Source organism: Vanessa atalanta, chromosome 2, assembly GCF_905147765.1.
Source record: "Vanessa atalanta chromosome 2, ilVanAtal1.2, whole genome shotgun sequence".
NCBI classification, from domain to species: Eukaryota; Metazoa; Arthropoda; class Insecta; order Lepidoptera; family Nymphalidae; genus Vanessa; species Vanessa atalanta.
In genome coordinates this window covers 8,233,931-8,248,181 of record NC_061872.1, presented here as the reverse complement: position 1 = coordinate 8,248,181, position 14,251 = coordinate 8,233,931, and the positions used below count along the sequence as shown (strand labels likewise).

At 31.8% G+C, this 14,251-nt stretch overlaps 1 protein-coding gene across 1 annotated transcript; it reads left to right on the top strand.

Annotated features, from left to right (window-relative positions):
* Positions 1-399: 399 nt before the first annotated feature.
* Positions 400-12,128, top strand: LOC125071274. The gene is made up of 10 exons (XM_047681439.1): positions 400-1,679; positions 3,463-3,673; positions 3,885-4,038; positions 4,136-4,296; positions 4,995-5,161; positions 6,005-6,145; positions 6,234-6,398; positions 6,810-7,032; positions 7,665-7,821; positions 7,916-12,128. Exons 1-10 carry the CDS (start codon positions 864-866, stop codon positions 9,783-9,785), a joined length of 4,065 nt encoding a protein of 1,354 aa, XP_047537395.1. The 5' UTR covers positions 400-863; the 3' UTR covers positions 9,786-12,128.
* Positions 12,129-14,251: the final 2,123 nt, after the last annotated feature.

Below are 14,251 nucleotides of genomic sequence, written 5' to 3'. Positions count from 1 at the left end.
TTTCAGGTTTTTGATAGGTACCATAGAAATAGTTTAATATTTAGCCCAATCAGAAACCATGGAAAAGAGTTTTAATGTCCGCTGATTGGTGCGAATATTGTTTATGGAACTACCAAATAGAAAAGTTTACTACGTTGATTTTGACAATTCCTTTGACATTAATGTTATGCTTGTAATGAAGTCAAACTTTAATTTACTATTTTTTATAACGAAATAGGCACGCATATATTTTTTAAGTTTGCTGAGTTTATTTTGATTTAAAAATAGTATTGAATTCAATTTTCTCGTAGCTATTTAGTACTATAAAAAAATATTTTTAAAATAACAATGACTACCCGACAAGTATATTGCGTGCTTGCGACGAACAACCAAAGAACAACCTTTGTGACAATGTCTGCATCTGTTGACTAAAATTTGAAACCTAATAAGCTTTTAACAAGGTCAACAGTTTTCATCAACTCGCAGTCGACAAAAATAATTAATAATCACTACGTGGTCTGAGAATTGGTGTAATCAATCTGTCTTTATTTAAGATAAAAGTGTTAGTGTCCGCGAAAATGATCTGTACTTTGTTTTTCGCAATCACAACGTTACATGAACATGGATGACCTAAAATGCGAATATGTAAAGAAAAAAAGATGCTTCAAATTGTCTTTAAAAGTGCTTGTTAAAAAATATGATGCAGGTCGGTACATCGATTATCGACAATCAAACGTAATAGTACTATCGTTTAATAGTTAGTGAGTGTCTCAGCATCAAAAGTGAAAATGTGATGTGTCAAACCGATTGTTTACTTCACGACGGACAGGTGACGGTGAGCGGATTGTAGAAGTGGTACGTGAGGGCTGCGGGAGGCGGGCGGTATGTCGGGCCGTTCGAGTCCCGTAAACGGCGGCTATGATGCTGCTGAGCCCGCTATGAGGCTCTCTGTCCGCAAGGACCTGTTTCCCGATATTCATCTACCTAAAATAGGTTCCGACTCTGACTCAGATACGGCACAAGACGAGCTGGAAAACGTTTCTTGTGTTAAATTAGAGACAGATTTTGAACAGAGCATCGACGATATTGCTCATCAAAGGATGCAGGTCGTCAACGGAGCGCTGCCGTCCCCGACACGGCCTCGCCACAGAAAACATAAGCAGCACTCCAGACGCCATACAGATCATTCAACTCTTAATGGATGTCTTCCTAAAGAGAGAAAAAGGAAAAAAAGTTCTCATAATTCTCATAAAAGGACGCACACCTCTAATAGTTTAGTGTCTATGGTGAAAGGTGGTAAAAACTTAAACTTAGTAAGTAGTAGTGAGTGCCAGGGAGATGAAGAAGCCGAGGATGAAGAGGAAGAAGAAGAAGAAAGTGAAAGTTCAGATGATGAAGTGCTAAAGCGTAGTGTAAAGTTACCGTTAATTAATCTGCCACGACAGAGTGGCAAACCTTACAGTCATGAACTTAGTCAATTATCAACAAAAAAGAGTAAGTCAAAGGAATCTTCAAAGGAACAAAGGACTCATATAGTAATACCTTGTAGTGGTAAACCTCGTTCCATGTTGGGGCTCTGTAGTTCCCGTAGCAAAAAGAAATCTAAGAAGTCTGATTGTACACCCACATATCGAAGTCAGATAGTGGATACAAAAACTAAAATAAAGATTAAGATTAGAAGGACAAGTGTTCAAGAAATGGTAAGTGTTTTGTTTTATAAGAATTTACAACTACATATTACATATTGGAAAACCCTGAAGAATATAGTAATAAATCTGATGTAATACATCAAAAAAGAGCATTCTCTTGTAAGTTTTATAGTGTAACTGTGTTTCACAGTACACTATGACATCAAAATTAATATAAACTTAAATTGAAGTAATCTAGCCTTAGCTTCTACTGATAATGTAGATACAATAATCATAAAATGCTAATGACAATGCGTTTTTGCTAATAACTTATTAGCAAACCCTGTTCCTTGTGTTTGTTTTTAATCAGGTGTAAACTATATAAGATTACAGTCGGTTATTAGCTTATATAGTTTAGCTACTAACTATTTGACTAGTAGTAAAATAGCAGATTACTAAACATTCTTAAGAAACATTACAATATAACTAGTTCTACAAATCAATTATTTATTTTACCTTAAAATATTTCGAATTTTTTTTGTATATAATCTCTTTAAGTGATAGATCTATTCATGTTACCAAATTATATTTTTAATAAATCACTTATACAGATATAGGGCAGTGAACTTTTCTTTAGAACAAATTAAATTTCACCAGATTTTTTATGTTGTTTATTTGTTTACACAATATACAATAGAAATTCTCAAGAGGAACTCAAGAATTGCTATTGTCATTAGCTAATTTGTGAACATTTTCATTAATTACATTTGAAATCAAAATATTAAGTATTCAAGAAAGCTCATAAAATATTTTTTGAGTAGAACACCTATACTATCCTCTTAAAACAATCTCCCACAGAAGTTCCTGAAATTATTCTATATATTGGTGCGGTGTGCTTGATTGGTAAATAACTGTAATTTATAATTTCTATGAGGGATTCACGATATGTACATATGAAGTAATCTAAGTCAGATCAACATTGATGACTCATAGAAAATAATATTTTGAACATACAACAAATTATTACTTTAAATCTCAACATCTACAAAAAACTTGTCAAGGGCATGTACTTATAAAAAGTCTACATCAACTATTATTTTATATAAAAAAAAATGTACATTATTCTCATACAAAAAATAAACAGAACAGTAACAGTAATAGTGTCTAACTATTTTGTATTTCTGTTTATCCTCAATGTTACTTTCACTTATGATTTTATAATACCTTTAAGAGTTTTTACAGTACAAACACAATTATTCTTGTTAATGATGTGTTAAGTTTCAATAGGCTATGAAATATAACTCAACTACTAATAGTAGAATGTAAATATAAAATAATTGCAAATGTGTATTGAATTTAATCAACAGATTGATATGCTAATCTTTATTTGGTAGGCAAAGTAGTGGTTTCAAAATATCTACTTTCCAATTTTTTTTATGTATGTCATATAGATTATACCATTAATTAATTGAATAATCTATATATAGAAGATTCTTGGATAACTTATCTATTTCGGATGTCCTTCTTCTGAAGTATATCTAAATTTATTATTCTAAAAAAATATCATTGTCAAAAACTTTGAATAGTGTAGTGATATTTGAATTAATACATTGAACTGTTAAACAATATTTATATCATACAATAATTATGATATCTATAACAAGTAATTGTTATTGTTGGTTTGACATAGTTACCTAAAAATTTAATTTTAAAAAGGGAAACAAATATAAATTAAATATTATCAATTTATTTAGGACTACTAGTACTTTTTGACATTATATTACTATAAAATATATTATATGTGTTACGAAATAACTGATAACACCATGTAAAAAAAAAGAAATTTTTTTTTCAGGTAACACCTACACCAACTTCCATAGCGGATATTGGGCAAAGAAAATCGAAAAAGAAGAGAGCAGCATCACCAATCGCCAGTGCTAGCTCTGGTGAAGAATATGATCCTTCTAGGGGAGACACTGCGGCTGCTATGAGCGTTGCTGCGATAAAACCAAGGCAACCCCGCCCTAAGGCTAAGAAATCTAACAATAATAACTCCAAAACTATAGGTATGTTGTGGACCCTTAGAAACTTTGAATTGTTAGTATAGATTTTTTCACTGAAAAAACTGACATTAGTTTTAATATCAAAAATCTTACAGGCATCTTTGTGGTTCATTAATCCTATTAATAAATTGTAAAAGCATTGTATTGTATGGAAAAAAAATATATTATGATATTCTGTCATGTAATGTTATTAATCGCTTTAATTTTATTGCAGATAAAGCTCAAAAGACTGAGAGAAATAGAAGTAGCACAACAGTTAGTAAGGAAAATGGACCTCAAAGTCCATGGGCATATTCTATGCCTGAGGAGATTTTAGCAAAAATATTTGAATATGTTGTTCAGCAAGGCACGCTACCGACTATCATTAGGTAAGACAACTCTCAACTTGTTAAAATATGTATTCATAGAATATTCTTTGTATTTGTTTTTAATATAAAAATTATATATTATATTATCTTATTTCAGATTGGGTAGAGTTTGTCAATTATGGCACAGTGTCAGTTGTAGGCCAGAGCTCTGGAAGAATGTGGACCTTTCGCAACATACTGTTGAAAAATGTAAAACAGACTACAAACTTGTCTGGCTTCTTGAAAATCGCTTAACACAATGCCAGAGTTTAAATATTGGTAAGGAGATCTGTATATAATTATATAGCCATGTCTTATATTATTATTTTTAGATGTTTTTAAAGGATTGACCTGCAATTTTATTGTATTAGAACAGAACATTTTTTTCTTTAAGTTATATCATAAGAAATATATATAATTTAATACAATAATCATTTCGTATCAAATAACAATAATACAAGTATTTATAAAATTCGTTTAATATATGTAGCTTTTAAAAAGTTGAGTTAATGATGAAGAAATCTTGCTCAAGACCATGTTGAGGTCAAGTACAATAAGCATACATTTCTTAATTGGGTATAGCTCTGGCTAAATACATTAATGGTGACCTAATTATCTGAAATATTGTGAATAGCATAATAATAGCAAAAAAATTAATAATTATTATTAATCTGTCTAAATAAGTCATTCTAAAGTATTTTAATTATATAAGCATAATTAAAAACTCTCAGTTGTTGTGCCAGAATCTGCCATCCCATTGGAAGTAAACATCTTTTTTATTTTAAAAAAGCAAAAATAATTAAAATGTTGAATATAATTACAAAAACTTTTCTCACAAGTACATGTTGAAAACAAAAATGGCCAATTTTCTTATTTTTGTAGGATTTGGAAAACTTATCCTGATGACGATTTAGTATCAGTTTTATATTTTTTTTTTATATAACATAAATGAAGTCAAGTTTATTATGTTATTTCAGCTCAGTGGAAAGTGTGCAACGTGTCCTGGGTGCTAGCGTGCGTAGTGGACTACTGCCCAGGACTGGTGGAGCTTAGCGTGGCAGGCTGGAGCCGCATCACGCCCGAGCAACTCTATGACTTAGTGCAGGGTTTGCCCAATTTGCAACGCCTCGATCTCTCTCTAACGGTACATATATAAAAAAAAAACATTTTGTATCTAAGATTTTAAAATAACATGGTTATTTTTATTATTAACAGTATTTAAAACGGGATATTTACCATGTTTTTTTATTTTCATTTGATGTAGCTCGATATTTCTTGCTCACGAGACTATCTCGTGTCTCGAATCTCGTTTTAAATACTGTTAGTAACATTTTGTATCTGCCCAACCTGAATTCGAACAAAGTTGTTCGCCCAACGCCATTATTTTTGTTTGTGTGTTAATAGTCAGGACAATGGGTTTTTATTATAGGTATATAATATAGATAACATTATTTATTGTTAATTTTTCTAATTTAACAATGTTGTATATCTACACTTTATATCATATAACTCTTTAATTGTGTCTGTTTGCTACTTCATTAGCTAATGTTTTTTATAAAATAAATAAGATATATTTATTCGGAACGTGATTATATAAAGGGTCATATGGCCAAATAAAATGTGATTATATTTTGTATGTATATACATCTAATATATTAACTGCCTTGTTGATTTAGTGGCTAAATATAATAAGATTGATGGAATAGATTGCACTTTTTCGTACAGTCTTGTGTAAAATAATATATAGTGTGCTATTTGGTGACAATAGTTAGCAGAACTTAAACATCATCACATAATATATATTATATATATGTTTGGTGATAGGAGATATAACTCATTGTTAGTAGCCAGATTAATAATTAGAAGCTTCTAATTGCATTCGTTGGCATCCACAACTTAATATATTTAATATATCCATGGAAATACATTAAATGTGTAACGTCAATAAATCAAAGCGCCTCACCATAGACTATAATATTGTCAACAGTCCGAAACCGGAGGATCGAGTACCTGTTTGTCGGCGGCATCGATGGCTCGTATTGCGACGAACTTTGGCGTTCGTCTTACGCACCTGACTTTAGCAAATAACAAGTTCTCTGCATTACCGCAGATACTCTCTTCTGTTGCTGTAAGTTACATTCAATTTCTTAACTGCACTTAAATTTTCAAGTATCCTTGAATAAAAATATAACGATTTTATACGTTCTGATTTACAGACCCATTGCCCTAATCTGGAAGTACTGGATATATCAGGCGCTTTGGCTACGTCGCATCCGGCGCCCATTCCATTGGAAGCTTTACAGAAAGGTTGCCCTAAAATGAGAGTCTTCAGAGCAGCCAACGCTCAATTAGTACTCGCCTCTGCGACAACTTCACAGCAGGTAAAGCCTTCTTAAGATTAAGATGACGTTTATATATTTATCAAACATCTGCTTGAACAAAAGTAGAAAAAAAATATTTCAGATTGATACATTGTACTTTATTTCATGGCATACATCTACTAATACATATACAGGTATTTAATAATCCATTAATATAGTTACAAAGATTATACAACTTAAAGTAAAGTAACAGCCTGGAAATGTATCACTGCTGGGCTGGGGCTTCCTCTCCTTTTTTCATCCACACTCGAGACGTGTGTCGATATCACCGCGGTGCACGAGTTGAGTCATAAACAATAATGATAGCATATGAACATTCAACGGAGCTCGCCCATGTCTGAGGTGGGAATCATCGGTTAAGATTGACTGAGTGTTTACTCGGCTCAAATGTGGCATGTGTGGCGCCGGCAGCTGGAGGCGGGCTGGTCGCAGCTGGAGGAGGTGTCTATCGCGAGCAGCGCGGCGGCGGAGCGCACGGCGGTGGGCGAGTACCGGCTGGGCGACGACGCGCTGGCGCGGCTGGTGCGCGCCGCCACGCGCCTGCGCCTGCTGGACCTGCGCGGCCTGCAGCGCCTCACGGACTCGGGCCTCGTGCGCGTGCCCGCCTGGGACCTGCAGCACCTCTTCCTGGGAGGTAAGTCACTACTTTCTGCCTCTTGATTTTTAGAGATTCTTCTAGAACACCTTACTTATTGAGAAATTATTGTATATTAAATCGAATCAAAATATGCTTTATTCGAGTAGGCTTTTACGGGCACTATCATTTTACAGAATTGTAAATCTAAAGCTACCACTGGGTCAGATTTAGATTTTTTTCGAGAAGAGCCAACGAGTGACTCATTAGTTTCTGGTTTCAAACATTTGAAAAATAAAGTTATATCAATAAAATACAATTCGATTTCAACAAGTTCTAGCTGCCCGCTTTTTTATCATGTATATTATCTATCTAGTATTGAATAAGATGCCTTATTTATTAATGTTTCTTTAACTAACAATTTTGATTTATCAAGGAGTAAAGTTAAAATATCTGCAGAATTTTATTATTGAATCGAACACCTTACCCCAGGAAAGATTATTTGATTTTGTGGAGTTGGAATGTTCACGTTATATTATCCTTACCGTTAATACAATGAGTGTCACATATCTATCAAGTCTCTATATCTATCTATCTATCAAAATGATCATCAATATAATATTTTGTTCAAAACATACCGAAATGTAAAAATGAGAGACGTAAAATTATATAAATCCTTTTTTTTCTTTTAGGTTGCAACGTTTTGCGTCAAACAAACGCGTGCCTCGAACTGATCTGCGAGAAGTGGTCGCATAGTCTTCTAGAGTTGGACTTATCTTGGGCCTCCGCTGCAAAAGTACTACACGATGCTGTATCCGCGCTCGCAGATTCACCAAACAGCAAACTAAGGTATTATTTGAAGGCTATTATTTCGTTACTGATTTTTTATATTTTCAAAAATAAATAACTAACTTTTAACTTAATTATTATTTTTTCCTTTCAGAATACTCAACTTATGTGGATCATCTGTGTCTTACGAAGCTGTGAAAAAAGTTTTACTGAAATGTCCTCATATAGAATCTTTAAATCTCAGTTCATGTCGAGCTTTACCAAGAGGTATGAAGCGACTTTATACCGGACAAGAACTTCAGGACCTCAAAGATAGCTTAGATCCAGAAAAAGCAAAACTTAAAGACAGTAAAAGTGACGAATCCAAAAAGAAAAAATCGAAAGTATCCGTTTCTAAAACTGAAGATGATGCAAATAATGACATTCCTGAAAGTTCTGGTAACAAATCAGAAATTAAATCTCCAGAAAAGTCTTCCCAGTGTGTGTTTCAAGAGCCAAAAAGTATATCTGATCCTGGTACGAGGGTATCTGAGAAACGAATTTCTTCAGAAATCCAAACAATGTCTACTTCCAGCGGTAAAGTTTTAGAAAAAACAAAAAATAATTTAGAAAATGTAATGGAAAATACGCAAATTCCAAAAGGCTCAACTACTCCAAATCTTTCGAGTCCTCTTGCTCAATCAAAGCCTGATTCTTCATGTACTCCTAGGTCAGATTCTAAGACTGACTTGGGAAGTCCACACTTTAGTCCCGTCCAAAAACCCGATAGTCAAATACCTAGTAGTCCCGATGTTCAACCTGAATCAATAAAAAGTAATCATTCTTGGAATTTAGGTCAGTTCAAAGGTACTCCAACCCATAAGTCTGAAGCAAGTCCACTTAACAGGCTAGAAAGCCATACCAAGATTAGACATAGCAAAGTAATAGAGCAGTGTAGTCCAACAACTTCTCTAGAAAATAAACCTAGTCCAGAAACGTTATCATTAAAGCAACAAGATATAAAAAATCCTAATACTTGGAATTATGGTAGCTACAGTCCCATGCCAAGACAGGAAACTCAATTTTCTTCTCAAAGAAGTCCATATTCAGCTCAACCAAGTCCTGCTCAACCAAGTCCATATTCTACACAGCCCAGTCCCTATTCTACACAGCCTAGTCCATATTCTTCGCAGCCTAGTCCTTACTCTGCGCAACCAAGTCCAGACACAAGTCAAATTGTTAAACCAGATATGCAAAAAACTGGGGCTTGGAATACTGGCAATTATAGTCCAATGCCTACTAAACATCACGCTCCATTTTCTCCTCATCCTTCAACTCATACGAGTCCCGATGCTGGCCTTGGAATGAAAAGTGACAGTCTTCGAAATAATCCTAATAAAACCCCAGGTCAATACAGTCCAATGTCGCGACAACAACATCACAGCCCATATTCGCCACGACCCAGTGTGGAGAATAGTTATAACAAAAAGAGTCCGGGAGTGGGCAAGTATAGCCCTATGATGCGCCCAGACTGCCATTTGCCAAGTCCTGATGGCGGTCTTGCGTCAAGACCCCATTTAAGTGGAAGAACACAGGACGTGTATGGCCGCTCAGTGCCTAAAGTACCCGAAATTACTCCAAATATCCCACCGCCTGAAATACCAAATTCATGGGGATTTAATCATATGAGCAATCCAACCTCTGCAATGGAGTCCTTAGTATGGGGTGGATCTTCGTTCAATGCGGAGCCAACGCAATCTCCTCTACAATCGCGTGTCGACAACATTCCTACAATGTTGAACACGCCACCACCGCAGCCATGGAATGAATTATCACCTTTTGACAGTGCTATTCGAAGACATAACGATGTAAGTGATCCATGGACCTTAGGTCAGTTTAGAGTAGAACCGCCTAATCAAGTACACAACAATTTTGTGGAGCAAAACATAAGCTTTGAATCGTTAAGTGCCCATATAGGACATCAGTCACATGTGCTACAGAGTTATCTAGACGATGGTTTTAATGAAACTTCACGCGTGGACTGACGATCCCAATTGTCTGCACCGTCTTACCCCTCGAACGAATTTTCAATTCTCGATAGGATCCCTTTCACAATACCTGTTGAGACTTCTTCACGGAGAAAGTTTGGGTGATGTAATTATAGTTTTGAACAATTATTGTTAGTAATTGTAAATAAGATTATCTAGCTAGTTATAAGTGTAAGGAAGCTAGAAATGCATTCAAATTATTTTGCAGCCCATAGTTTATGAGAGATACAGATTAATTATATTAGTAATTAGTAAATACTTCATTCAAGATAGATATCGTTGTTTTAAATTACAGCGCTAGGTGCATAAACATGTGCTTAGCTGGAAGTAGAGAATTTAAAATAGTCAAACTGAAATATATGATACCTACATAGCCAATTATTACACAACCATTATTGTTTTTAAAAATGAAGTAATATTTCTGATCTGGAAACTCAAGGAAAATATTATTTGTTGTATTGTTCATATCGCCTTAATATCTTTAAAGAATGAAATGTTTATTTAAAAACAATGTATATATAATGAGTGTTATAATACTGGCTATGGTTATTTGTTTTTTTGTATATAAATTGGTCTTATGAAAAGCAATAACAATAGAAATAAATGAATCAAATGTGCAAATTCGCAGTTAACAAATTTAAAAAAAATCAAATGAGTATATATTATACAATATCAAATTAATACCAAATGTTGATGTCCTAAATAGCTCAATACATTTATATCATTAAAAAAAAAAAACAAAACGACATTCCTTTCTAAGCTGATTTATATCTAGATTCAGAAAAAATACTAATCAATTTTAAAGATATAATATGATCATTGAAACTGAATGCTTCCTGGTTTTTTCTGAGACCATACTTTGACAATGCGTACATAACGAATGATTGGAAATGCAGCTATTATTGATGCAATGTTGCTAATATGAACATTTGACATATACGGTTATTAAGTTTTTATTTAACACTATCAGTATCCTATCGGATTTGTCAACTGGGAGCATGTTTTCAATTTCAATTATTTTAATAAAATCTACCTTATGTTCCGTACCTTAATTATTAAAAATGTATTTCAAAGGTTCGTCGTATCTATCCGTGTAACTCGGTGAATTACCTCAGTTACTATTGCTTGATAAAATTTGCAATCCTTGTAATACTGATCTGCCTGTAATATTTTAAATTAAAAGTTATATTTTTGTGACAATTTTTTAATGAATTATAATAATTATCTTCGCTGTCAATGTTAAATCTCAATATTGTACGGAACATCCGGTAAGCGAGTCGACTTCGAACTTCACATTTTTTTTATTTCTTAGGCAATAGTCGGAATCAAGATAGAAAAATATTGAATCTATTTGATGCAAGTGCAGGTTTTTTATATTTTTATAAACAATTTGTTAAAATACGATATTATCATTTTGTTCTTATGATAAGATCAAGCAGATTAAATTTCTATCTACCAGTAATCATCAATCCATGTAATAGAACTATTTTGATAATTAAATCAATTGCATTTATAATTTTGACACAAATATTTTTTAGATCAGTTGTAGTCACGCAATAATTAATATTATGAACTATATCTAAATTGTTTCACTTGCAATGAATCGGTATGAAATTATGTCCCACTCTAACAGTATGGTTTCTCTTATTTCATTTCTCAAAGTAAAAATAAAGTACAATAGATTATATAGTAATTACGTTAATTATTTGTCTTGTTTGATTTTGGTTTTATTATTGTAATATAATTTTATTACAGCATTTTGTACTGTTTTGTACCTTTTTTTGTACATAAAAATGATATCAACAAAAATAAATCATGAAATCTTATTTGTTTCGAAAGTTTCTAAACAAATAGTCCAAGGCATATAAAAGTAAATACCAAATTTGAAAAAAATATATATGAAAAGGCGAGTACAAAGTGCTTTGTATAAATTTTTTATCAATTAAGTATTTCGTGTTGTATTCAAAGAGAACCGTAAAATCACCAAATATTGTTTCATTACCTACATTAGCCTTATTGAATGCCTATAACTGAAGAGAATATTTTATAGTTTTATTAACTTATTACAAATTGGAGAATATTATCTACTATACATAGAATGTATAAAATATAATATTAGGTAAATATTAATGTTAAATAATCGTGTACTATAGAATGTATAAAATAAAGTTGACTAATATCTGTAAGTTCTGTTATGTAGAGATTTTTGTTTGTAATATTGTTACATTACTGCGTGGACTTCACACAAGTGGTCCAATTTTTATAATCTAACCAATAAAATATCGATGTGGTTGTATATTTACATTTTGAATAGATTGTAATCTATTTATTAAAAATCTTTCGTTGAAATCAACACCACCCGTCATTGTCAAAACCAAATTATCCTTACCTACCTAAAGTATAATCCTTCTCCCATCGAAATCAGAAAGCAACAAATCGTATATGAGATATTAATGGTAATAAAATTACTTTAAATTTGGAATGCATTGAATACAAATAAATTTATTTTTCATTACTATGTAACGTAAATATACGGATTTTAAAGTATACAAAGATATTACTGCAATATTTTATTTATTATTTAACAAGCACGATAAAATTATTTTTAAAATATAGTATAATATATTGGTTAAATTATTAGTTCTTTAACCTTTAATAATTGCAAACATATACAATTTTTAAATGCTTAAACTAAAAGCTTGTAGATACAACAATTATTATTTGTTATTTAGAAATATTTTGGAATTCACTTTTAAATCAGATACAGAAAAATTGTTCTCTGTAAAGTTGAGATCATATTTCAAATTAATATTTTATTGTATCGACTAGATTAAACATCATATCAGATACTTAACTGTATACTGCAATCACTGGAATGTTTTTTTTATTAAACGCGTTGAACAGGTAGCAACAATTTAAAATAAAATAAAAAAAAAAACAAATATTTTATCTTTTTAAATAAGATTACATATTTAGTATAAAAATACATTTTCTGGAATACAAGGTGGGATTCAAATGCTAATCTTTATTAAAGGTGTTAGATATAAAGCAGTTTTCATTTAATCGTGATTAAATGAATGAAATCACACATTTTCGATACTTTTACACAGATTTACTTTGAAAAATTCAACTAACAGAATTAAACTGTTATATATATACAGATACAAAGTATTATACTTCGTATTCAGCTATTTTTTTTAGTACTTAAGTGATTTTTAGGTTTTCCAAAAAAAAAAAACAGTAGGACAATCGTAGGACATTTGAAATATTAGTGGAAATTTTCTACTGAGTGATTAAAAAATCTGATAATAAAATATCTAAAAAAAACATTGAAGCCTTATATAGCTAATGTTCCGTAGAAAACGTCAAGATAGATTGAGAAAGTAGGGCCTTAAATAATTTCAAAATTCCACCCTGTAACGATTGTTTTTAATACATGGATTTATATTTAACTTGACTGCATTAACACATTGTTATATAAGAATATCAATGCCAACTATTACTTATTTGTAAGTATTTTACAGTAATTTATCTCAAGCGCTTGAAAGAAGGTTCGAAAAAATCGTAATTCCGAGGCTGTGGACATTTATAGAACTTTTATGTATTTTTTCTAGATTTTCTCATTCATGTCCTCGGCCTACTTCGCTATTGATAACCTACCACTGCTAGTCACGATATTACATATATAATAAATGAGAATTTTCAAGTTTTCTTATATACTTTTTACCTAATTTTTAGACACTGAAAGCAGTTTTAAACAATTCATTATAATAAGCAATTTAAATTGCATCTAAATCTCATAATTATAAGATTCAATAAAAAATGGATTTTTTATTTTTTTTAAACAAGTTTTGCTGGTTTTTGTAATTTAACAAATTTGTCTTACAAAATTTACACATTAAGCAACACGTTTAATTAAATACTTGTTATTATACTTTAAAATATATATTATATACTAGACAATTTGTTATGCTTTAACGTGGTAATAGTACTTTAAAAATGTGAGGCCAATTCTATTAAAATATAACGGTTACGATATGTTCCATAGTAGTAATCTAGGAAAACCGATAAACGACAACGCTAATATTTTAAGTGAAAATTTGTTAATAGAATTGGCCCCCAGGTCAACAGTAAAAAATCTGTAACTACGATATCAATTCTAGTTCAAATCCCATTTTAAGTAAATTTTATTATAAGAGGTCTCATTCGAAACATTAAATAATTTCGTCCACCTTTGGTTGATATGATAAATTTTATCAAGTTTATGGATGCTACTTATCTATATTGTCTTATAAGTTACGAATTTAACATTCCGTAATATTTATAAACAGATAATAGCCTAGGATGAGGTGCTTGGGGCCAAACGAATGAAATGATTGTTTGTTTGATAAACGGTGGTTTGTATTTAGATTTTGCGCGGAAATTGGAAACTGCGAAGTGCGAAATATCCTTTATTAATAAGT

What these genes read in the sequence shown, in the direction of transcription:
- LOC125071274 (XM_047681439.1), top strand. Translation starts at nt 864, where the DNA reads ATGTCGGGCCGTTCGAGTCCCGTAAACGGCGGCTATGATGCTGCTGAG. An exon ending in GGACAAGTGTTCAAGAAATG is followed by an intron (nt 1,680 to 3,462) that starts GTAAGTGTTTTG and finishes TTTTTTTTTCAG; the next exon opens with GTAACACCTACACCAACTTC. An exon ending in ATGCCAGAGTTTAAATATTG is followed by an intron (nt 4,297 to 4,994) that starts GTAAGGAGATCT and finishes ATGTTATTTCAG; the next exon opens with CTCAGTGGAAAGTGTGCAAC.